The sequence below is a fragment of the Chroicocephalus ridibundus genome, chromosome 2 (genome assembly GCF_963924245.1).
Source record: "Chroicocephalus ridibundus chromosome 2, bChrRid1.1, whole genome shotgun sequence".
In the NCBI taxonomy this organism is placed as follows: Eukaryota; Metazoa; Chordata; class Aves; order Charadriiformes; family Laridae; genus Chroicocephalus; species Chroicocephalus ridibundus.
The window spans coordinates 4519273-4545018 of NC_086285.1; the positions used below are offsets into that span (position 1 = coordinate 4519273).

Consider the following 25746-nt stretch of genomic DNA (forward strand, 5'->3'; position numbering starts at 1 on the left):
GATACCTACATATCAAAACATCCCATAGTAAAAATGATGGTCCAGATTTTTTTGGGTAATCCAGACATCTAGCATGACCTAGTCAGTATAACAGAGCCAGGTGCAGGTAGGATTTGTCTGATAAAATGTAGACATCTACGGTGTAAATATATATAGCTGAGATGGTCAGTTTTACTTCCATATATTTCTGTAAAGAAAGGATCATCTATCTACTTTGAGGATTAAATGTCTCAGACTCTACTTATTAGAAATTCAGAGCTACAAAATAAGCAAGGTGACTCGCTCATTTGTAGCATAGATGCACTTGCAGGCATCAACATTTAATTAGATGAATCCCATTCTAAGTGTACATGACCCAGGAAACTGTCATTCAGCATCTGAGTAACTCCTGTGCTGTTCTTTCCTAGCCTCGGGGTTGGGAACAGATCAACAGAGTCTGAATGGGAAAAAAAATAAAAATTAAAAAGGGTGCATACAGAAGTGAGCTTTATCAATTCTTATCAGCAGAAAGTCCCTTGAGGACTGCTGACTGCTAGAAGAGGGTACAACAGGAACTGAGGCAGCTCTACACTAGAACAGAGACAAAATCTCAAACAAGGGACATTTGAAACACTGATGTCAGAAATATCCTTGCTCCACTGCCCAGAGAAGTTGAGTATGAAGTTATCATTCCCCTTCTGCTTTTCTTTTTTGCTTTTGGCTTTCATTATTTCACTTTATCACTTTAATTCCATCTCCAGAGCAAAGCAGTCAGATTCTAGGTCCTGCTGAGGTTTAATTTTCTTCAAATTCTCTTTTTCATTCAGGCTGTAGGTGATCGTTGAATGGGGATGGGCACACAGGGTCAGCACATGTTCCTTGTTTCCTCTTATATAAAGGCTCATGAAGAATTTAAAGTATTTTAGAGGAGGATGCCATAACAAAAACCCATGGAAAAGAACAAACAGAAAATCTCAAGGCAACCATTGTCTCTGAAGCACTATAGGCATTACACAGCAGCAGAAAGAGGGAAAAGAGTGCTGTGAGGAATAAAACAGTAATGAACATAACATCTGGGCATGAGAGGTAGAGGGGGAGGGAAAGGGGAAAACATCAGAGCACTAAGTCAGGCCTGGAGGCTTTCCATAATATAGTGCCAGCCTTGCTTTTCAAGCCCTGTGGTTGCAGTTGCGGCATCAACATTGTGCTCGTGTTGGACCTCACCCAGCGGAGCTCTGGGGAACCATTTAGCTTATGTCTGTTTCACAGATGCTGAACACAGCAAGGGGGCAAAGCAAAGGCAGAAGAGTTGAATTACTGCAAAAAGTAGGGACCCATAAGATTTTCTTTCTCTTTTTACTTCAAAGTGCATGGTTTTGCATACAGTACTTCTAGGCAGCAGAAATATCAATGCAGAAGACAAGGTCTCTAAACAGGAGCAAAGAATCTATTACCATTATTATTATTTGCACCATGTTGGCACCCTGGAGTAGGATTCATATTCTGTAACATTGTTGTTCTAGATACTGTAGAAATACAGATCACAAAGTCTGTTCTCATCCCAGATTCAACTTTTATATGAGATCATTTGACTTTGTGTCACCTGCAAGAAAATGTGGAGCTACCTTGCTTATAGAGGTTACTGTAGTTCAGCTGATTTGGAAGATTTTTTTTTTAACCTACAGGAACTTGAACATGTGCCTGAGCCTCTACAAATTCTAAAACTTCACAATCCCATTTTATACCCTGCAGTCCCTCTGAGGAGAAATAAATCCTCAGAAAATTTAGATATTGAATTATTCTATGGAAATTTGCATACAGAAGTAGTCAAAAGGGGGAAGAGGTAGTTTTATGCATCTCCTTGCTGTTGAATAAACAGATGTTTACTCATCAGTCAGGAGGGATTTTTTTCCTTCTTTCAGCTGTTTCTGACAAGCAAGGGAGTTATTTCCTATGTTTCTCTTTCTTTGAAAGGAAACAAGTTAATAACTTATTTCTCCACTACCTGCCATCATTAGTAAGTCTTACTGCCACAGAATAATAACAAAAACCAAATGTTGGACAATTTTCACTTCTCCAAGGTGAAAAATAGGTTATCTGTAGCAGGTGAAAATTGGGAGGAATCAACACCCTGCAAATCTGACTGCTTAATTTATGGGCAGTTACTACTTCTTCAGGCAGTTTAATAATGAAACTTCTCCAGCGCTTGATAAGTTAACCTGAAAGCCAGGTTCAGCTATGGTGAGTCGTGTTCCATTCCAGTAATAGGCCAGGGGCAAAAGTGCTTTTGGAGAAAACAGATACTTGTGGTATCTTCCCAATTACTACAGAGTGTGAATTCACCATGTGTGTCGTACCCCATGTTTGTAGACCTCTTGTTAGCATGCAGCGATAAGGTGTCTTTCAAAACAGAATAATTAGTATCTCAATGACACTGAGCAAACAGTAAGAAGGTGGTGGAGCTCTGTTGATGTCCCATCCTTTAAATATGAATACAAGGCTTTGTTGGGAATGAAGGTGGCAGGATATAGCTTGAAATAAGTATCATGTAATGAAAGGTGAGTCTGGAAGGTCAGGATTTAATGGGGACAGAGTGGAGCGCAATAGTCACAGAGATGAAATGAAATGTATGTAAAATATGTCTACAGTAATTTAAAAAATGTAGAGAGAAAGGGAAACAAACAGGATCCAGAAAATGAAATGGCTTTCAAAAAAGAAATATGCCAGAATTCTTCACTGGAAAATACATGTCTTTGAAGGGATGTGACTTTTTTACCCAAAATCACGTAAACTGTGTAACTTGTTGCCACAGGATGTGGTGAACAACTAAAAGATGCACAGTGAGCCTGGGAAAATCTTTACAGTGATTCAATAAAAAAAAAAAATGGGGGAACAGAATAAAGAGCAGCTGGGTTCTGCTGCTGAGTTAGTGCTTGAAAGGATTCCGTCTCTTCCTGCCCGAGCGGTTGATACATTTTAATCACATTGAGATGCAAAAGCCTTTCCAATGGCTCTGAACCTCCTCTATCTCTAAGCCGTGCTCTTTGAATTTGGAACAGGCAGGGGTGAGGAGTTCGATCTAAATAGTCCCCCAACTACCAGGGTTATTCTGGATTTGAGTGATAAAGAACAAACTAGTTAAAATCTCCCATCTTTTATCACACACACAATGTGTTTTACCTGCTTTTCTCTGCAGTTTTACCAATTCTCGTCACAGTAGAAGCAGTTTGGAAAGGGCTCAAAATAGACCCTGATTTCCAATTAGTTTCTTTGTCATTCTTTGCCTTTCTGTCATTGGTGCTGGCCATAGGCAGCTCCTGCTGCAGTCAGTGGGAAATGAGACAGGATATTAAACTATTAATTTTTTCTTTGGTTGCTACCTCAGTTTCTTATCTCAGCAATAGCACAAGTATTCTTTATCAAGATTACGGTCATCACAATGTTAATCCCTGCAAAAGTCTTCAGATCATGTGAGAAAGAGGCACAATTTGTTACTGAGCTGATAAGGGGGAATGAGCTGTTTTAGAGCAGAGCAGTGATGCACTTAGGCTTATGTCAATAGCTATTGCCACCTGCACCAGCAGAAGACATAAACACTATCCAGGCCTTTCCAGTCACACTGTTTCTTCTTTCTTTTCCTTTTTTTTTTTTTTTTTTTTTTTTGGCTTAATTTTGTAGATATGTGTCACTGCTTCACCTAAACTACAGAAGCAAATTTATGACCTCTGATAATAAGCAGCGGTTGTTCTGGTACATCCCCATTGATTGATTTTTCTGTCCTTATAATGTTTCTCTAAGCTCATTCAGCTGCAGTGACCGCACTTCTTACCGTAAGATGTTTGCATTTACATTGCTGAAAACCCCTGCAGACACAATAGGAAAGGTTTAGAAACCATCAGTTCAATGGACATGATCTACACCAAGCTGAAACTTACCTGGTGAAGAGTCATTGAGAGGGTTTAGGGCAGCTGCCCTCCGTATCTTCTCCAGACAAGTCTCTTGCTCCTTTTTAATGATACAGTTAGAATGGGTTGCTGTAACCTGAAATGTGGGGAAAAAGTGTGGAGAAGGAACAATTACAAACTTAAAATAGCCAGTGATTCTATCAGGAAATATCAGTAAGTTTTGAGGTCCCACTTCAAAAAGAAAAAGAAATAAAAACATCCTTAGAAGATGAGAGAAAACTGCAACAAACTCTTTTTTTTACTCTTTTTTTTCCTTTTTTTTTTTTTTTCTTCCAGCAGGCTTAAGGTTAAACTATAGAATTATAACTCTTATAAATTGTTTGGGATTTCTATGTTGTTCTCCCTGTCAAAATGTAATTTCTAATGTGCTTGCTTTATTTCATTGTATTCCTTCCTCATACAAGGCTGAAGCAAAGGTACCTCTAAATAAAGAACTAATTGAAAGAGGAATCAGAAATCAATTGAGGTTCAGTTTGATCTTCCACCAGTTTCTTATGAGTCTTGCACAATCCATTAACCTCACTCAGGACTCAAAACTACATTAAAAGCTCTTACTCTTAGTCTTCCACCCTGTCCATTCCTTAATGTCATTCTTCCTTTATTCCCAGTGAATACAAGGCTCCTTTCTTGCCAAAGAAGAACGCAATGCCAATTAAACTGACTTGATCCAAATCTTTTTTTTTTCTTTTTTCTTTTTTTCCCCCTATCTTTAAGGTTCTAAGGCAGCCCACTACAAGGAAAAATAAAAATAAAATAATAATGAAAAAAAAGATAAATAAGTCTATAACAGGAACATTGTAGCCTGCAGAATTTAGGCAATCCTGAAGTAGCAACAAAATAAGAATGGGACCCTTTCCCAGAAATCAATACAAGATTTCATTCCTGTTGTAGAAAGTGGCCAGGGGATATCAATTCAGGGGAAATAACAATCTCAGGTTTCATTAGATCATTTTATAGGGGCAGTGCTAAGGTTCAAATCACGCTGTGTGGAAAGCACCCTGAAAATCAGGGCACTGGTTGAAGATAGGATAGGTCACCCCAGTTCTCTGCGAGTAATTTTGCTCTTTCATATTTCCCATCCCATTTCCTTCACTCTTGATGATGGAGAACTACAGAAGAAGTAGAATGTACCTGCCAAGTGGTCTGTTTTCCCTTTACTGTTAAGTAAGAACAAGCAAACAGGGAAAGCAATACCTGAATTCAGTGTGCTTCAGTTTATTTTTGGAGCCTCAGCTGCACAGGTCAACTTTACTTCCCTCGCATCCCATTAGAGGGAATGGAGTGAAAAGTTTGTGTCACTAGTGTATCCAACTGCCATCACACACTCAATACTCACAGTAAATCCCAAGGCATGAGTAATCCTAGTTTGGTGGTGCTTTTGTGTGTACTAGGAAACACAGAGCCATTTGCATACTTTTGAACTTGTAAGAGTTAGAAGCCACCACCCCTATTTCAAAGCCAGAGAGGGTTTCCGAATGCACCTTTACTGGAAAGAGTTACTCACCATTTGTAGGAACTGATAGTGCTACACAGTTTCACCTCCAAGATTCCAGTAATAAATTTCACTTATTTTCCCCATGGAATATACCAGGCATAACTATATTAAATTTGTTTGTCTTCAAAACAAACATTGTTCTCTTCTAAGGGCTCCCAAGGGCCTGGAAAATATATATTGTCACAGATCTCTGGGATCTCCCAAGAACATAAGGGCTTTTGCTACATCATCCCCTAAACCTCACCAAATACTGGGAAAATTGCATTGGCTGACATTCAAGTTCCTAGAATATCTTTTATAAAGATAAAACAGAAATAGTGAGTAAATTAGGCTTCTGCTGCCAGTACTGGTTTGCTTTCCGCAGTTGCCTAGGTCTGTAAGCAGTGTCCAGGGGTTGTCTCAGTACATGAAAGTGGCTTTTTCCATACATTTTGGTATATACAGATTAGAAAAGTTGTCATAGAATGATTAATAATAATAATCATTATAATAATAAAACAATACATGTTGTCTATGCACACAGGATACAAATAAGTGAAAGGAAATGTTAACCTGCAGAACCCTTTTCATCTTGATATTGAGGATGTTAAATGTTATAGGAGTCCAAAACGTATCTATGTGTGTATATGTATATATGTAAAGTCCATCAAAGGATAATAAACACTAAGAAACCCACCATGCCCAACTTTTTATGTCCTCTGAGGTAACCCTAGACCTTTGAGAAGAAGGTTTAGATTCAATCTATAGTCAAGGGACAAAAGAGTGTGATTTATCCTTCCTATTTTTGGAGTCATCTTTAATAGATGTAAATCAAAGCCAGGACTTGATTGATTATAAAGACAGCTTAAGGTTAAAAGCTCAGATTTTATTGTTTTCCTTGCAGGCAGGCATATCTAGTCAGATGTATCTGACTAAACTGACTAAATTTAGTCAATTGTATCTGAGTAAGTCTGGCTCAGGAGGTATTTGAAATGTAGACTGCAGCTCACAGACATAGCGCTAGAGTGATGTGCTTCATCGCTCCCTGTAGCCTTCCTTAAGCTTTCACTATTGACAGGATACTTTGATGTGACTTCCCATAGCCATCATTATGCCATTTTGTTGCACTCTTCATCAACAGATTTAAAAAAAAATACTGTTGGGGAACACAGAAACTGAGACAGAAAGCAAAGAAAGGGAGGAAACAGTAACCTCAGTGCCAGAGGAGACAAGAGAAGCTGCCTGTCATCTCTGCTAATTAGCAATGCTGTATCTGAGAAAATAAAACCAAATTTAAATTTATAACAGAGGGTTTCTCTGTTGAATGCAGGGATGCATTAGTGTTATCAAGTTTTCCTGAAAGGATCCACGTTTCATGTTTCTTCATTAACTATGTACTGGTAGAGCCTTTAATCTGTTGAGTCAGTCTTCAACAGCTGAATGGCAGAGCATAATTCACATGGAAGTGTAAGCTGGAACTTCATGGCCCCCTGATTTCTTTTCTTTTGCCTCAAGGACATTTGCAATTTCCTGAGTTCAGTAGAGACAGTCTGGTTTCAGTTTCTCAGAAGATATCAGTCATATGTGCAGTTAAAGAATATTCTGACACAGACTAGAAAAATCAAGAAACCAAGAGGATAGTGCATGAAATTAAGTGTTTGAAAAAAAAATAAATTATTACTCCCAATGGACTGAAGGAGTTTGACTCACCCTAATTTTGAAAAGACATGTATTTGTATAGATACAAAGACAGTAAATACAATCAATGTCTGTTTAATTCTGAGAGAACACAAAAAGACAAAAGCAGCTGCCTACCACTCTATAGATGTGCAACAAATTGAAAGATTTCATTTTTCTTCATTTATTTTTATTAAGGTGGCCACCACAGAGATCAGCTGGCATGTGCTGTGTGTAACGTGGAGTACTTAACTCTTTGATGTTCCCTTGACATTACTGTAATGTTAATAACAATCGTGTTATTATGTTACAACCTACATATATTCTCTCATACATACTCTCAAGGTGTTGCTTTATTGTGAACTGTTCTACTAAGAAAGCCATTGTTAGTACATAAACCCGAGCAGAGAACCAGGTAAATGCATTTGTGATGTTTCTAGACCTGCCCTAGCAATTAGCATATTTTAGTCATGTGTTTAAGCAAGGCATTGCTCAAATGTACGGATGCTCCAGTGAAGGAACCACATGGGAGGAACTGTGCAGATCAGAAGGGTACCATACACTTCCCTGCTTAGGGAAATAAATACTTGTTGCTGGGTGTCACACCAGGACAACGGGTTATTCCAGATGGAAATTTAAATAAGCTGTCTTTCTTCTTGTTTTTGTTCAAGTATATCAAGCACTGGCAGAAAGGCAGGTGAAGGTGACTTCAAGGACACCTTCTTCTTTGCCCCAAGATTTCTATACTGGAAAGGCAACAAAGCACAAAGCAAGGCTGTGAGCAGGCAGCTGAGAGAGCAGGACTGGACCTCATTAAGAAGATGCTTCCTAACTACTTGTACTAAGGAAGAAGGGATATGAACTCAAACGGAACATCATGCTTAGGTAGCTGCCCTGACTTACACACTGTGTACGTGACACTAACATACAGCTACACCCCAAGTAAGCAGGTCAGAAGCCTAAGCACAGGTGTCTAGACCATTTGATGTGCCTTAGGGTATCTCACTTGACCTGCAGTTGCTGCTGGCTGTGTAAGCCTTTATGTTTGCCCTTTGATAGGATATTTTGGACACTATAGGGTATCTCTAATAGCAAAAGACATTTATGTTTTTTTCACTTGAATCATTTCCTCAGTTATATCAAGTGGATATAGTACTTCTCAGAGGAAAGTCAGAACATTATCTATGAATGGGACATTATCCTTGTGCCATGTTCACAGTCATTGATAAAGACTTGTGTATAAGAGAGGTGGTTGGGTGGTGGAAGGATTTGGAAATTTTTGTAGCATGGTCTAGCCAAGAAACCTGGACTGCCTTTCACTACATACAGTCATTCAAAAAATACTGTTCTGCTCATTTTACTCATTGTAAGAATATTCACAATTGCTTTAAAACATTATTTCACTACACAAGTTAAGTCTACAGAAGTGAGAAAAATCACCAGTATTCTTAAGAAACTCCAGGATCAGAAAATATGCTTTGAAATCATAGTAAAGATACAATAGTGAACTGTGTGATTCATTTGGTATTTTCATTTCTACGAAGACCTGACAGAAGATAGCAATTCAGTACCATTAGCTGTTCCTTCCTTTTCTGCATTTCTGTATTATGCCTGTAAAGTCCTGATTCTGATTTGCAAAGTGAATGAGAATATTTCCACTCCTTTCAGGATATGTCATATCAGGCACCATGACAATAAGGAGAGAGGTAAAGAAATACAGAATAAAAAAGCAAAGAAACAACAGCAAAAAAATCCTGCATTAAATTCCTCATGGACGTGTTTTACATCAATGTAGAAATGAAACAGAGTCTGATTCATCTTTTGTCTAAATGTTGTCTCTAAAGTAATGTCAGAAAGGAGTTTAATCCACTAGGTATGTCAGATCACTCACTTCATACTGAATAACACTTTTTGCTAATTTTATTATGACTTCCAGTTTTAAAAAGTTAGCTTAAAAAAAGAGACATTATTATGTAAGCATTGCTGAAAGAAGCTCACTTTGTCATGGAAACAACATTACTAGATTTAATCCCTGTTCTTATCAAGCAATGATTCAACTGGTCAAACCAGGGCCAAGACTTGCAAAAAATTGTGTTAAAAATAGAGGTGTTTGGGAAGGAGCTCTGATTATCTGGATTTTTTCAGAACTGATTTACATCATTACTGGTACCCACAACACTGGCTTGGCAGTTGGACAAATTGTTGTCTCCCGGAAGGCCTTACATTGTTACTTGATTGCGTTTTTGTCTGCCTGTATAAATGGCACCCAAACTACTGTAATTTCAAAACACTTTAGACTAAGTGAAAGGGTAAAGTGATTAGAAACTTCTTCAAACCAAGCCACAATTGTACAATCTGCAGCATAGCTTTGACACCATGCTTTAAGCAAAATGTGCCGTAAAAAGCCCCCACAAATAAGTCACACTGACAAATAAGGCATTGATCCCTTTCAAACTGGCTTACATGATTTTAAGATATGGTTACCTTCTAACACTGATGGCTCCTAGAGGGATGCAAGTCTCACTGCAGGTTAGAAAATAGCAGCAGCATAATCAACCTTTCCCTTCACTCAGTGGATGCCTTCTGAAGTGGTAACTCTGTACAAAAGATGTGTTATGCAACATGGGGCGAACTTATTCTTGAGTTTGCCTTTACTGGCTTTTTTTATTTTGGAGATCAGTTGAAAAGTCTCGCTTTGAGCATGGTGAGGCACTCTTAATATAGCTGATGACTTCCCAGGAACTGACATCTTGAGTTAAACCAAAGCACACCTTTATCCTATCTCTGATAGCAGGCAATACCAAGCACTGTTTTTTGAACCCTTGTACTGGCAGGATGCAACCACTGATTGGAAAAGAGTTTAAAAATCTTTCTAGACATAACGTTCTTGAGGGGAAACTAAAGGTTCAATAGCCCTTTCTGATACTGATTATACTACACAAAATGGCTTTCTCCCATTGTTCCCGAGACTTTCTTTTCCAAAGATAAAACTCCAAGAAGTACAGCTCCCAATAACACATGCTAGATGTCTTCCTCCATTCCTCAGAGGTCATCTTAGGCCTGAAAAGCTGACCATCTCCTGCCAACATTGCAATTCCCACTAATTTTCAAAAGTATTCATGTGCAATGGGATTTAAGTGTCCAAATCAGGGTCGCCCCCCTTACAAATCTGACTGAAACCTCATGGGAAGATTCTCAGCCCTCTGAGAGCTTTTAGTTGGGGCAAAAGTGGACTGTGTGGGCTCACTGCAGAACATCAATGGTGCAGAGCTTGCAGAGTTCACCATAAATTGCTTCCAAGGACACTGTCCAGTTCTTGACACAGGCTGTGGCATGGCAGTCCTTGAACATGGCAAAGCCGTTTGCAATACAGCAACTTAGTATAGATCCAAGCTTTAGCCAAACCTCCCTAAATGACTGTCTCAGCAAGCAGAAATTCATTGAACAAGGGTTGCAGACAAGTAATGCATATGTAAAGTGGTGGAATTTGTGATTGGCAAAGGAGGATAAATAATGAGTATTTTCTCAATGGGCTCTGTGGGTCAGAACCTCATGTGAATGTATTTTATATGGATTCAGCACATTGATTAATTAGTAGAAAAGACTGGTTGGAAAGTTGGAGGGTAGCATCTACCTTTCTTAACACATTGTGTCTGGCTGAGAAATGAGCCTTTATATTTACAGAATTCAGGGATATGGCGTTAAGATTCAGTCAAACATCTACAATGAAGGAAATGAAAGAGGAATTCTTTAATTTCTGACCACTCTGGGACACACTGTTCATCTGATCTGGGGAACTGTTGATCCAATGGGATAAGCTTGTCGATGACAATGATTGTGCTTGTCCATCTCCCAGATTTTCTCTGTTACGTCAGTCCCTTGTCTTGGAAAACGATGGGTCTACTTTGAAGCCTGAAAGTTCCCACTTAAACTCTGAATAAAAGGTTGTGTTGCTTCCAGCTGATTCTTAAGAAGGTACCTGACCATTGTTCTTAGAGTTGCCTCGTACCTCCAGTTGCCTTTTCTGAGAGAAATAGCAACAGATGAAAAGGCTTGTTGCCCCCTCCCATGACCTCCAGAGGATTTTTGGGAAAGACACACCTCTTTTTCACTCTTCAGGCAGCGGAGGTAATGTAGTTCCCTGTTTAAAGTAGCCCTGCAAGGCCGTATCAGGTGGCAAAGCAACCCAAGCCCAATAGGATATAAAAGATAGCCTAAAGCTGTCTTAACCTGTCTACAGATTTTGTATTTAGAGCTTCAGTCCTTCATACAGCTTTGCTTTCATCCAGACATCCTCGTCTCTAGTGTCTGCAAAACCATGGCAACTATGACATGTCTTTCAGACAGAATCATGGAATCACAGGATAATTCAGGTTGGAAGGGACATATAGAAGTCTCCAGTTCACCTAAAGCAGGGTCAGGCCAGGTTTCTTGGGGCTTTTTCCATCTGGGTTTTAGAAACCTCAAAAAATGGAGACTGTACAACCTCTCTGCACAACTTACCCCAATGTTCATCCTTGGGGTAAAGAGGCCCCTCTTTATACCCAGTATGAACCTTCCTTGTTTCAACTTATGCCCATAGTTCACTGATCTCCTGCCATGTGCACGAACCTGGCTCTTTCTTCTTGACGATCTGCTTGTAGGAACTTGTAGCAGATTGTAAGGCTGCTACTAGGTTGCCCCAAAAGCCTCTCTCCATCCACCAGCTAAATAAATGCATTTTCTTCATCCTCTTCTCACAAGCCATCTTGGTGTCCCTCCTCTCAACTTGCTCCAGCTGATTGATGTCTTTAGTATGTTCAGGAGCCTAAAACTGGATGTAATATTCCAGAAGTAATCTATTCTAGAAAGTAATCACTTTCCTGCATCTAATGGTTAAGCTTCTGTTAAGACAGCCGAGCACACTGTTGGCTTTAATCTGCTTTCTCAGGACCTATCTAAAGTGTGTGGAGTCAAGGCTATGAAGTATCTTTGAATCGTTTATCACACTGAAAAAAACTCTCGATGGGTTTCACTGAGTGAAGGCTGAGGGAATCTGTGGTCATGTAAGACTTCTCTCACTGCAGGGACTTTGGAAAACACAGAAGCTTTTAGGAGTTCTGCACTTGTCGTGCTGCCGGATGCCACATTCATTTGCAAAGCAACTTCTTGTTATTACTCGTTATTATTTGCCCATGTATACTTCATTACATTTAAACAAAACCCTGAAGAGAAAAGATCTTAGACAGGAAATTTGTTTTGTGCAGGCTCCCAGCAAGTTCAATAGAAACCCCATCTGAGTCACACTTGGAACAGAAATGCATGATGAACAGCTACAAGAGGCTGCAGAAACACTTTCTACACACACACACACATCCCCTACCCAAGGGAGAAAGCTTTAATTAATCTACTAATTAAATGAAAGCTATTTGCCCTCAACTATCACGCACATTCCTCCCTTTCTCTCCTCCCCAGCAAGTGCGTCATGTTACAGCTCTCACTCTAATATTCCCCAAAGCGGCTTTGGGACTGGGGAGAATACTGACGAACAGAGGCAAAGAGCTCATTACAACAGTGGTAATGGGAAATACTCAAGCTCATTCTCAATTTCGCTCCTTCTCCTTTCAGTGCTAAGAGACATTGGTTTAGATGTTGTGCCAAAGTGGAAGGGAAAAAAACACGCACCACCCCACAACCGAAAAACCCTACTGAAATCCCTCAAGGAATCAAATCTTTGCACAAAAGACGATGCCTAGAGTAGCTTTCTCAAGAAACCCTTCTTTCTCCTTCCCATCTCTGGAGAGTTTCGCCATTATTTCACTATAAAAACTCAAGGAGGGGAATAGAGTACATATTCATGAAGGAAAGGAGAGAGCAGACTGAATGGTGTGTCAGACCCCCAACACAGTGAGAAGAACCAGCATGGACCTGAGGGGATTAGAAAGGAAGAGAGGCAACGTAGGAAAACTTCCTAATAATGATCAGTGAGGCCATACACAGAAAAAAAAAATGCCGCCACCACCACCAAATTACCATTTTTCAGAGAAAAAACAGATTCATCTTAAGAGGTGTTTATGACCAGACTTGATTGTCCCTGGGCTATGGACATTGCCTGGGGGGAAAGTAGCTGTGAGAAGATTGATGCCAAAGACACGGTGCATGAGCTCCTTGTTCCTCCGATATCTCAACTTATGACTGTGAAGGTGTATGATGTAGCTCTGCTTTCCAATGTGTTGGCCACATTCACATTCACAGCATACAAGCCCAAAATATGATATAAAATTTTGCACTGATCAATTGAGGAACTAAGGTGTCATTCGGGTAATTGAGTTCAGAGGTAAGGAAAGTTTCTGCTCTGCTTAAAGATGTCAGTGTGCAATATTTCACTATTTTGGAATAAAAATTTTAAAAGGTACTTCAATCTATGCAATCTATGCAATCTGCTCCGAGGGGGAAAGAGGGAAGTCCAGATATATGAACATATCTCTGCAGGATGACAAAAGATATTGAAACTACTGAATTTTCCACATGATAGAAAATTCCATATTTTGCCTGTATAAAGTTATTAACCACTGTAATCCTCCAGTCTGGGTTTATACCACAGAGAATGATACTAAAGCTACTTTTATTAGGTGATCTAATAAAATAGGCTTCCTTTTACGATTGTCTACCTAATGATGGATACCTTATCTCTATATTTAGGATTAAATCAATGCCGTGCTGCTGAGAAGCATCAGTAGACACTCCTCTCACAGCCATTTAATGGTATAGATGCTCAGTGTTGGTCAATATTTATGGCCTAAGTTACCTGGGTGAAAAACATGCTATGGAGAGAGATTTGCAGGGTCAAATTTGTTTCTTGCTAGTAAAAAAATGAGAGCCCGAGGTCACTTGTAGAGCTGTAGATATTGCCCTAATTAATCCCATTCCCACTCTGCATCTTGGAAATGGTTATCTGTGCGTTGCTTTGCCACCCTAAGCACCCAAGATTGTATAGGGCAGCAGAATTGTTACTTTGTCATTGGGCATGATTTAATCATGGCTGACTACCAGTATTTAAATATTTGGCAAGAGCTCTCTAACAGTAACATTTAAATGTAATCCTCAGAAAACATAATCTCTGTCGACATCCAGTTATAGCATGACAGTGAATAGCTAAGTTCTGACTAGACAAATCATTGCCAAAGGGGTGACCAGTTCCACCAACACAGTTCTCCTCACTGATGCAGCAGACGGTACTTGGTACGTTTGTGATTCATTGTAATTTAGCCACATGCAACATTTCTGTCTTGGGCATTTGTAAACTTAAACATTATACCTGTTTAAAGATGCCCTAGACATCACTGAATGTGAATCTGGGTGAAACCACATTACCTGTTGTATAGTATTTAGCTCATTAAAGTGAAGGAATCAACTCCTCAACTAATGTATGTTGACAAATAATAACTTACTATTGGAGCTTTGACCTTTGTCTTTCACCCTATAACCTATATTTTCAGACCCTGAGAACATACAGCTCTGAACTAGCATCACGCCTTCTGATCTGAATGCATTTCAAATGTGTCCCACTCAAGAACATGCAGTGAACAGGTGATGGAGTACATTTTTTGGACCTTCATTTCCCGTTCCTGGTATTTCAAAGGAACAATAAAGCCATATTGCTTTCATATATACCATAAAAGAGAAGGACATGCCCAGACTCACTATCAGCAGGGACAATAATTAGCCACAATATTTAGCCACAATAAAAACACAATAAACAGACAGCAATAATTGACATTTTCACAGGATCTTAAGACATACAGAAACACAATTGCACCCAATTCTTTAATCACAAGAGTTGGACTCTAGAACACCTTAGATGAGGTGTGACACGTAGTGGGATTTTCTTTTTACACACTATAAAAAATACAGGCCCACCAATGTAAATCTGCTTTCTGAGGAGCAGAGAGCAGCAGCTCTATGAAAGGAGAACAGAGATAGGAATGTGATGAAATCTTCACTCCATATCACGCACTGGGCAGAATATTCAGCAATGCTACCTACTAACAGTGGGCGAGCTATAGCCTTCTGACACCCCAGTAAATCTCCCCTGTTAGAAACTGACCCTGAACACTCCTGTTTTTTAATGTTTTTTTTTCCCCATTGCTGTGGGATAGGAACCCCAAAAGTAGAGACGGTGTTTTGGAAGGGTAATGCACTGTATAAAAGATTGGGGCTGGGATAGAACAATGTATTTGAGACCAGTTCTAGCTGCAGGTGTGTTAGACATACAGCTCCCTCTTTCTCCTTCCTGAAGTTTCCTCTTTTTTTTTTTTTTCTTCCCTAACCTTTTATGTGCTAATATTATTATTCACCAGTTGCTTTATCAAGAATACTCTGCCATTATAAACCATAACTCAAAATTCTTATGAACCATGATGTAAGAATGCTACCATCTCTGGCAAAAAGCATGATCCCTTTCCCTGTGTGACTCCTTTTATGGATGTTTTGCTTCGCTTGGTGTGAGGATAGATAAACTGCAGAGATACTGTCCATGAGACAATCGCAGAGGTAGGAGATAGGTGGGACCCAGAACCTGGTCTGCTAACTGCTCCATTAACAGGGTAAAATGCATGCAGCAATGAATTTATCACATCTGTACTGCTCATGAGGTGTTAGAAAATCCTATCAGTGACTACAGTATATTTCATGAGCTGAACGTCAAGCAGGCTTCAAGAAGTTCAAAAATACATTGTGTTACAAAATAACATTGTAAAATTACTAGAAAACAAAACAAAACAACAAGACACAGTGCCAGATTGCATACCCCATCTCAAATTCCTATTTTACTCTTATAACACTGCAGGGTGTGATTTGATTTAAGGAGGGGCAACATGCAGTGATAGAGATGGTCGTCTTCTAAGAACGGATCTCCCCCTTAAAGAGTGACTTCATTCCAAATAAACCTGCAGTACTTGGATGCATTTCAGACCCTGACAGATAAGCCACAGGTCTCACTTTTAGAGTCCTGTCATGACCCAGATTCTCCTCCAGCATTTTCTGCTTTGCTACTATACAGAAATTTGCTCAGCTAAGGGATATCTATCCTGAATAAGGACAGATTCAGGATGCATTTTACTACCCTCACGGTACATCTCCTGTTCTTCTCAGCCACAACAAAATGCATCAGGCATCTAAAGTGTTAAGCCAGTCACCTTGTCTGGCAGGTACAAGGGCATTCTTGATGCACAACTCAGTGGCACGGGGGCTCTCTCCAAGGGTAACAGATGTTTCAGCTGTGCTGTTTGCAGCTGACTGCAATGCGCAGACATTTAGGGCTCAGAATCCTTTGCATATTTAAACAAGAGACAATTTTTCAGTGTCACAAAAAAAAGAAAAAAAAAAAAGGCTTTAAAGCCCAAGCCTACATGGTTACTGCTCTACACTAAAGATAGTAAGTGCTGGCTGATAAGTTCAAGCCTCCCTTCCCAAATTTAATTTGCTAAATGGGTGGAAGCATCAATAAATTGGCATCCTGGAGAAAGAGGTAAGGGTTCTGTTGGGGTATTTATGCATGCCATATTTAATAGGGTCCTTGTATGTTGACTAAGAGAGCCTAGTGTTATGCATTTGGGCTTGAAAACACTGAATCCTTTTTCATCTGTGACGATGGCCACATCATAACCTCGCTGATACCTGGTTCACCTTTAGCCATCCTAGATTCCCACATGTCTTCATGTGTCTTGACTTAGTATGCACCCCAGCAATACAAGCCAAGTTTTGCCTCTATAATCAACAGTGGTGGCTGCTGAGAGCCACACAATACATGCAACACAACCTCAGAAAAGAGGCCTTGCACGGAGTTCCTGTCTGTGTCTTTGCCTCAATTTTTCTTAGTAAGCCAAAAGACTCAGAAAAGGTTGCTGCTCAGGTTCAGATGAATTTCCCCTCATAAATGGCTGCCCAGTACCTGAAGTGGCCAGAATTTCTCAGTTATTAACCTTAACAGCTTAATTTTTAGCTCTCTACTCATATCCTTTCTTTACAAGAAGTTAATTTCTCTTCTGCCAATATATTTCCAGTTACAGAAAGAAAACTCAGTTCTACCATTTATACTGTTTTTCCTTATTAGGGACCTCAGGCCCTTATTGTCTACCCTATAGCTGTATATGTGCGATGGAATAAAGATGTGCAAAGCATTTCCTCTAAGGTAAACAGTCTAAATTTTCATAGCTCCACTTATTTCTGAATTGTAGTATGACTTATACAACAAAAAGAGGTATACCTCTGAAGCCATTGAAATGATAACATTAAATTGCAGTACTATTTAATTTGGTTCAGAGAGAAGTTAATAGAAAGAAAGTTTCATTTGCCATGGAGAAAGGGAGGGTCAGAAATGGAGGCAGGTATTTTGGACTGCTTTGGTTTTCCTGCTATCAGAATAAAACACTAACAGATATAAATACTATCTGTCTAATACATACTGAAGAGAGAGAAAGAGAAAAGGTTCATCTGCCAGGAGAGCAAATTGCTGTCATACTTAAGGTAAACAGAGCCTTGAAAGCAAAATTGGTGGAACCTGTTTTATATTGTCCCTCGTGGGTTATGCTGGGTGACTCCAAGATATGTTAACTGTCATTTGCTTAATCCTCAAGATTACTGTGTTCAGAATTTCTACGCTACAACTTTGCTAACAGGTATTAATATTTCACATTTTCAGTTATGAAAAAAATACAATGAATAAAAACCACTGCCCCAAAATACAAGAAAACAGCACTGAAAACAGAATTTTCTCTAGACTAATGTTATTCATACACATCTCTGTCACTTTCCTTATATTTTTGGTTACATTACATTAAACTCAGGATTTTATTCTCTCATGATTTTGATGGTGTTATCTCACAATGGCTTCTGCTAGCTTCTGCAGCTGTTTGGTGTTTATTTTTCTCCCAAAGCCATGAACACAGCTGGAATATTGGCACTTCGCATTGCTCAGCATCCCAAAGCCTCTCTTTATAAGCAGGGTCAGGCAGTGGAAGCTGACCTCAGTACAAGATGACCTGCCCCTCAAATATAATTGTCAACCACTAGGTGTTATTTTGGATTTCATTAACAGAGATATAGGAAAAATCTATGGACACAAAAGGGAAAAGAAGCTGAATTTCCATCTTTGCGTCCTGTACTTGAATATCTGCAGAATTAATGTTGTAACTAATAGGTTACAGTGTGAAAAACAAAGCAAAATAAACCTTATCATTTCTGGTCCCCATCTACTCCTTTAATTCCCAGAAAAATCCCTAAAAGCTTAAAAAGCAGATAGTAAACAGTTGGATAAATAGAACAAATAAGCTCCTGTGAGGTGGAGAAGCAGTAAGTATGTCAATGCAAACACGAAGGCATTCACCAGATGAAGATTTACGTGGGACTTCAGACTAGTGTTAGAAAATCGGGAGGCACTCCTGGTCATCCCTATCTGTGCCTCCATGCCATGTACTATCAGCACATGTACATGGATTTTATGGTTGAGAATAAGTTATATACAAAGAAATGTGAGAAAAAGTCAGAAGAAAGGGGATTCTTGATCATCAGTTCAGTACAAGGAACTGATGAAGTAATGGCATGTTTCGATCACATGCAACTGATAATTTTGTTTATGGTTTAAGCTCCAAAATACACAGAATATGGATCCCAACAATATTTTTTTTTTCAGGTTGGTTAAAGATACAGATCTCAGAATGTCTGAAAGCCAGGTATCTAACAGAGCTCCTTAACCCTGCGCAGATCTCCAAGCAGCTCACTATTATGTGCTTCTCCATAGTGCAGCACTGAGATTAACAAAACTTCTCATAAGGTTTAATAAGATCAAGTGCTGGGTCCTGCATTTCAGTCACAACAATCCCAAGCAACGCTACCGGCTTGGGAAAGAGTGGCTGGAAAGCTGCCCGGCAGAAAAGGTCCTGGGGGTGCTCGTGGATGGCCACCTTAACGTGAGCCAGCAGTGTGCCCAGGGGGCCAAGAAGGCCAACAGCATTCTGGCTTGTATCAGGAATGGCGTGGCCAGCAGGAGCAGGGGAGTGATGGTGCCTCTGTACTTGGCACTGGTGAGGCCTCACCTCAAGTACTGTGTTCAGTTCTGGGCCCCTCTGTACAAGAGGGACATTGAGGTGCTGGAGCGTGTCCAGAGGAGAGCTACCAGGCTGGTGAGGGGTCTGGAGACCAGGTCATATGAGGAGAGGCTGAGGGAGCTGGGCATGTTTAGCTTGGAGAAGAGGAGGCTGAGGGGAGACCTCATTGCCCTCTACAACTCCCTGAAAGGAGGTTGGAGAGAGGTGGGTGTTGGCCTCTTCTCCCAGGTGAATAATGACAGAACCAGAGGAAATGGTCTGAAGTTGCAGCAGGGGAGGTTTAGATTAGCTATTAGGAAGAATTACTTTACTGAAAGTGTGGTCAGGCACTGGAACAGCCTGCCCAGGGAGGTGGTTGAGTCACCATCCCTAGAGGTGTTTAAGAAACGTCTAGATGTGGCACTTCAGGGCATGCTCTAGTGGCAGAGATTGTAGGGGTTTGGGGTTTGGGGTTTCTTTGTGTGTGTATGGTTGGACTCGATGATCCCAAAGGTCCTTTCCAACCATGAAGATTCTATGATTCTATGATAATTCATATATTTGTCTTTGGCAGCATCACTCTAACAGTTGAACATACCTGAGCATTAAGTGGTTTTATCTTTGCCACACCTTTTAAAGCCAGGGCAGTGCAGCTGGGCTTGTGTCACACAGAGGGAACTGAGGAACAAGAAGCTGCAGCACGGCTCAAATCAAGCACTAATCTGGAGCAATAAGAACATTTGATCTTCAAGCTGTCATGCTTAATTACTAGTGATCCTGAATTGCCAGAAACCCGAATTAGCTGTTAGGTTGTTGGTTTTTCTTAGAAAAAAAAAAAAAAAAAGCTGATGAATTTTGTGAGCAGTAGCACAAAGCTTTAGCCATTGACCACATCACAGAATCACAGAATGGTAGGGGTTGGAAGGAACCTCTGGAGTCCATCTTGTCCAACCCCCCTGCCAGAGCAGGGTCACTTAGAGCAGGTTGCACAGGCAGGCAACCAGGCGGGTTTTCAATGTCTCCACAGACGGAGACTCCACCACCTCTCCGGGCAGCCTGTGCCAGAGCTCTGTCACCCTCAGAGTAAAGAAGTTCCTCCTCATGTTGAGATGGAACTTCCTGTGTTTGTGCCTGTTACCTCTTGTCTTGTCACTGGACACCACTGAAAATGAACTGACCCTATTCCTGACACCCACCCTTGAAGTATTTATAAGCATCGATAAGATCCCCCCTCAGTCGTCTTTTTTCCAGACTGAAAAGACCCAAGTCCCTAGTCACATGGATTAGTGTCTCCTAGATGAGCTCCTGTTTGGATGCTCTGCTGTCTAACGAGGTTTGAGCTCATGCGGAAAGATCATTTTTGTGTAGGGAATTAACAAAATCTCATCTTTGCCTAAACATTCATTAGAAACTTAATTTGTCTGAGAATGTGGTCTTTCTGTCAAATTTAGTTGAAATCACCATAGCATTCAGGATTTGGGGGGAGGTAGATGACCTGGAGGAATGGAAAAATAAATACGTATGTGTAGATGTGATCACATTAGTCTGCTTTTCTTAGGGTATCAAAGACCCTTCAGCATTTTACAGCCTGTTCTCACTGATGTCACCTGCCTGTACGAAGTTCCTGACTCTCCCACAACTGCTCTGTCAATGGACTGTGCAAGGGCTGTTACAGAAGGAATAATAACTACATCAATCTTGATGTCAAAGCTGTTAGACTCAAAACAGACAGTGAGATTTAATACTTATAGACAACACAGGATGGTCAAAAAAGGTTTAGGTTTTCCCACATCTGCATTGCTGGAAGAGGTACTAGCTTAGCCTGTAATTGCATGAGAATTTAGTTTCTATTGTAATGCAAAAATGTCATGTATTTTGTTATGTTTTTTAAGTAATGGAGGAAATTATCATATAACTGGCTAACAGAGATATAATAACTAAAAACAGCTCAGCCAGAGGGCAGCAAGAAAAAAGAACATTTTAATATTTGTGAGGAAGTAAACACAAATTTATACCCTTGAGCCTCAGCATTTCTCTAATCTTATCCAATACACTTTTTGCATTATCAGTTATCTGGCAAGCTCTTAGAAAACAAGAAAGCTGAAATAAAGGTCCAAAATAGTTTTGCATCAAAATATGTAGCGTACTCAGATGTACTGTACTTTCCCTTCCCAAATCTGCAAATACCAGTAGCTCAAATTATCGACAAACTGTTTTATGATTCTTCAAACAACCAAATCACCAGCCTGTATTTAGGCTAAATAACCCCTGAATAACACACTTTGGCCACAGATGCTGAGTCAGAGTGAGGTTCCGGTACCGAAAGCATTTGAAAAGAGTACACAAGCCAAAGAGTTTTCTTTTTCCACCTAAAGCTCTTAGAGAATTAATAGGAATTTTACACTCCAAAAGAAGCCTACTGAGGAATGTTTGACAGAAAAGGATATTGCATAAATGTGTTATCGGGCAGGCCAGGAACAGTAAAAAAACTTTGTCATTTTGCAATCCTCAACAGAACTTTTCAGCGTAAATGTCCATTTATATAAAGTATATTGGAACAGTGAGCCCAGCCACTGGGCCTGTACAAAGGTTAGGAAACCATTAAACCCACCAACTGGCACAAATGAAATCTGGCGGAAAGGTGTTCATTGAGACTATTTTCCCTCAGGAAACAACATATTGATTAAGGTTACAGTCTAAACTGTATTGATAGCGGGGGAAAAAAAAAAAAAGAGCTGTCATTTTTCCCTTTTTAAAAAGGAGAAGGAATTGTTAAGTGTCTTGTTTCAAGAAGATATTTATTTAGAAATTTTATTTTGTCCAAAAAGAAGGGGGAAAAGTGGTCGAAATTGAGATTAAATTCATCAAACTTTACCTGAAAGAATAATTCTATCAAAGTACTACAAAATATTTTTAAAATGTTAAAATGTTATTTGTTATTATGTGGGGAAAATATTTTTCCTCTTCTCCTTAAAATAGATCTTCTTTCATTTTTAAAAAGATCCTGAAGTATTTAATGATATGCTTTTTTTTATTTTTCTTTACTACAGACACAATGATCCATTGACATCTGCTGTCACCCATACAAAAACACACATTCAATACTCAATTTTAAAAATGTATTCCAGGAAAGGTAGTGAACAGCATTTTTCCTAACCTCACAACCCCCCCACTATGAATCATAGAATCACAGAATCTTCATGGTTGGAAAGGACCCTTAAGATCATCGAGTCCAACCAAACAACCTGCATTCTCTGCCACTAGAGTATGCCCTGAAGTGCCACATCTAGACGTTTCTTAAATACCTCTAGGGATGGTGACTCAACCACCTCCCTGGGCAGGCTGTTCCAGTGCCCGACCACTCTTTCAGTAAAGTAATTCTTCCTAATAGCTAATCTAAACCTCCCCTGCTGCAACTTCAGACTATTTCCTCTGGTCCTGTCATTATTCCCTCGGGAGAAGAGGCCAACACCCACCTCTCTCCAACCTCCTTTCAGGGAGTTGTAGAGAGCAATGAGGTCTCCCCTCAGCCTCCTCTTCTCCAAGCTAAACATGCCCAGCTCCCTCAGCCTCTCCTCATATGACCTGGTCTCCAGACCCCTCACCAGCCTGGTAGCTCTCCTCTGGACACGCTCCAGCACTTCAGTGTCCCTTTTCTACAGAGGGGCCCAGAACTGAGCACAGTACTCGAGGTGAGGCCTCACCAGTGCCAAGTACAGAGGCACCATCACTCCCCTGCTCCTGCTGGCCATGCCATTCCTGATACAAGCCAGAATGCTGTTGGCCTTCTTGGCCCCCTGGGCACACTGCTGGCTCATGTTAAGGTGGCCATCCACGAGCACCCCCAGGTCCTTTTCTGCTGGGCAGCTTTCCAGCCACTCTTTCCCAAGCCTGTAGCATTTCTTGGGATTGTTGTGACTGAAATGCAGGACCCGGCATTTGGCCTTATGAAACCTCATACAGTTGGCCTTGGCCCATCGATCGAGGCTGTCCAGGTCCCGCTGTAGAGCCTTCCTACCCTCAAGCAGATCAACACTCCCACCTAGTTTGGTGTCATCTGCAAACTTACTGGGGCTGCACTCAATCCCCTCATCTGGATCATCGATAAAGATATTAAACAAAACTGGCCCCAAAACTGAGCCCTGAGGGACACCAGAAGATGAGTTCCAAAATGTTGACAATGCAAGACAATCAATTGGTAACAGTGACTTACTGTCATCTATTCATCATCCATGTGGCATTCATAAAATGGAACATACTGCTCAATAAAGACGAGGTTTCTAAAAAATAAAGAAACCGAAGTCTAGTCTAAACTGATTTTTGATGACCCTGAAGTAAGGAGAGCACTACGGGAGTTTAGGATGGGTTATACCAATAGCTAGATGTGTCTGTCCCTTGTCACTGACTATAGAAGCATCAATAGTATATATTAGTATAGTTCAATATCTTAATCTAGACAACCAGCATTGAGGTGGCTCAATATTGGTCTAAGTGCATTTCCTGACATCGGTTAGGTACACAACTCAGCTCTAACACGCACAGAAAGTACAGAGGCAGGTCACTTTCATTAGGAAGGTGATGTTTCTACATTTTTAGGCACAACTAGCATTGTATAGCATGGAATAAATTTATCACAGAGATTGCCATATTTTTGTATTGAAGGGGACGAATATCTCCAAAATCCTCACTTCCAAGCGATTTCCACATAGGAAAAAAAAAATAAAAATCTGAGAGAAACCCAATTTTCTTTTCAGGAACATGAGCACAAGCTATCCTGGTGTGAGTTATTCACCCCTTGCCCAGAGAAACAAAGAGGGTTTTGTTGAGTTGGGTTCTGTGCCCTTGGGGGCTGCAATGACAGCAACATTTAGGCTTTATGGTTGGTAGTGTTTTTAATGGGCCTCATAGATTTCAATTAAATAGCCATGTCTCTATTGCTTTGAAAAAGAAGCCCTGGAAACAGCCTTGAGCACTGTACATCGCCTTGCGTCTACTTCCTAACCCTATGGCTGTTACATAGACAACCTCTGGACAGTTCAGCTGGAAGACTTTGTGGTGTGTAACCCTGGGGCAAGCACTGATCCTGTGTGCTCCCCTAGGCAGGCTTACAGCAAAACTACTTGATCCTCAAGAACGCTCCGGTTCTTGCCGTAGGACATACATTCACTCTGAGAAGCAGTGGAGTTTATTTTAGAGATTGGGAAGAAAATATTTATTACGATCCGTGGTGAGAGGGACAGGAGGGCATACAGAATACCAAATTCCTAACAGTGTAGTTATACAAATGTAGCTTTTTTATATTCTTTTCCTCTGCTCCTGCTCTTTTGCTTCCATTTCCCCCTTCCTTTTAACGTAGCTTTGGTTCTGCATCACAGCTATCTCTTCAACCTGAATTCACAGTAAATCTTCTTAGGCTGCTGACTCGGCAAACCCAAGGAAGAGCAGCACACTTCCTAGAGACTTGAATAATATCCCTCCAGGTGCTGGATATTAATAGCTGAGCAATATGAAAAATTACTGATTCTGGTAGGTTTGGTTTTTTTACAGGCTCCTTTTCTAAGAGATCTTCTTTTATTTCTCAATTTGTTATTTGACTGCTCATCCAACATTCCTCCAAACTCATGAATACAAAACCAGCAGGGAAAAGAATCCTATTAATGTCCTTAAATCAGTGTTGTCATCATATTATTTGTCTGTAACAGAAATTATTACTACTACCAGAGGGCAAAAAGGTGAACACATTAATGTAGGGCAACCATTTTCTGCTTTTTAACCTGCTGCCATGCATTTCTAAGACAGGTATCTTGCCTGCCTAAATAATGAAAGTTGCATGTAGGTATCTGTGTTTGTGCATAGTATTGTGAACCTGTTGGTAGAAAATGCATATTTCTAGACTTTCTTTTTTTGGTTGTCATTCATGTTTTGTGCAAATAAGCTTAATAAGCTTAAAAACATTTTGACCAAGTGTGTCTTTCTTCAGCTTCTGCAGTAGCCATAACTGATGCCTGAGGTGCCCAGTGTGAAATTACAAGTCCCAGTGTACTAGACGGAGCACCAACACAACATCAAGGTCTCCCACCAGCTTCAGCATCTTAGACAGAAGTGTCAACATGCTAGGCTTTCTCAGAAAAACCCAGGCACTTATAGATATCTCAGGTGGAGATATACCTTGAGACATACATCACTCTGTCACACTCTGTAAGTACCTAACCCACCTAGCTGCCAGACTAAGGACCATCTGGAACCTAGGATCCTAATTTTTGTGCCTCTGACAGGTTCTTGAAGTTGGTTGGTATCAAGGACATTGTCACTGATTGTTTTGCAACACTGATTTTCTCAGATGCTTTTTGTGATATACCTTAACCAATATTACACATCCTGAGATTTTTTCTTTCCTTTTTTAAGCAAGTCATAGGTTTTTAAGAAGTTGCTACATTCTGTTGATTGCCCCAGCACTATCTCCTTGTATTAAAAAAGAAAAACTATAGAAGCAGTAACGTCTTGGCTAGCTGAGTTTTTTCTCCTCTGGAGAACATTCCCAGCAGTTCCATAGCTATATTTGTACATGTTTGTATTTGCATTACAT

At 40.2% G+C, this 25746-nt stretch overlaps 1 protein-coding gene across 11 annotated transcripts in view; it reads right to left on the bottom strand.

Annotated features, from left to right (window-relative positions):
• The window catches only part of ADCYAP1R1 (ADCYAP receptor type I), a 147221-nt gene that overhangs the window by 83344 nt on the left and 38131 nt on the right, over window positions 1-25746 (bottom strand). For all 11 annotated transcript variants that reach the window (XM_063324312.1, XM_063324311.1, XM_063324310.1 and 8 more), the window contains exon 3: window positions 3915-4020. In XM_063324312.1, coding sequence (XP_063180382.1) covers window positions 3915-4020 — 106 coding nt within the window. The remainder of the gene's footprint in view (window positions 1-3914; window positions 4021-25746) is intronic.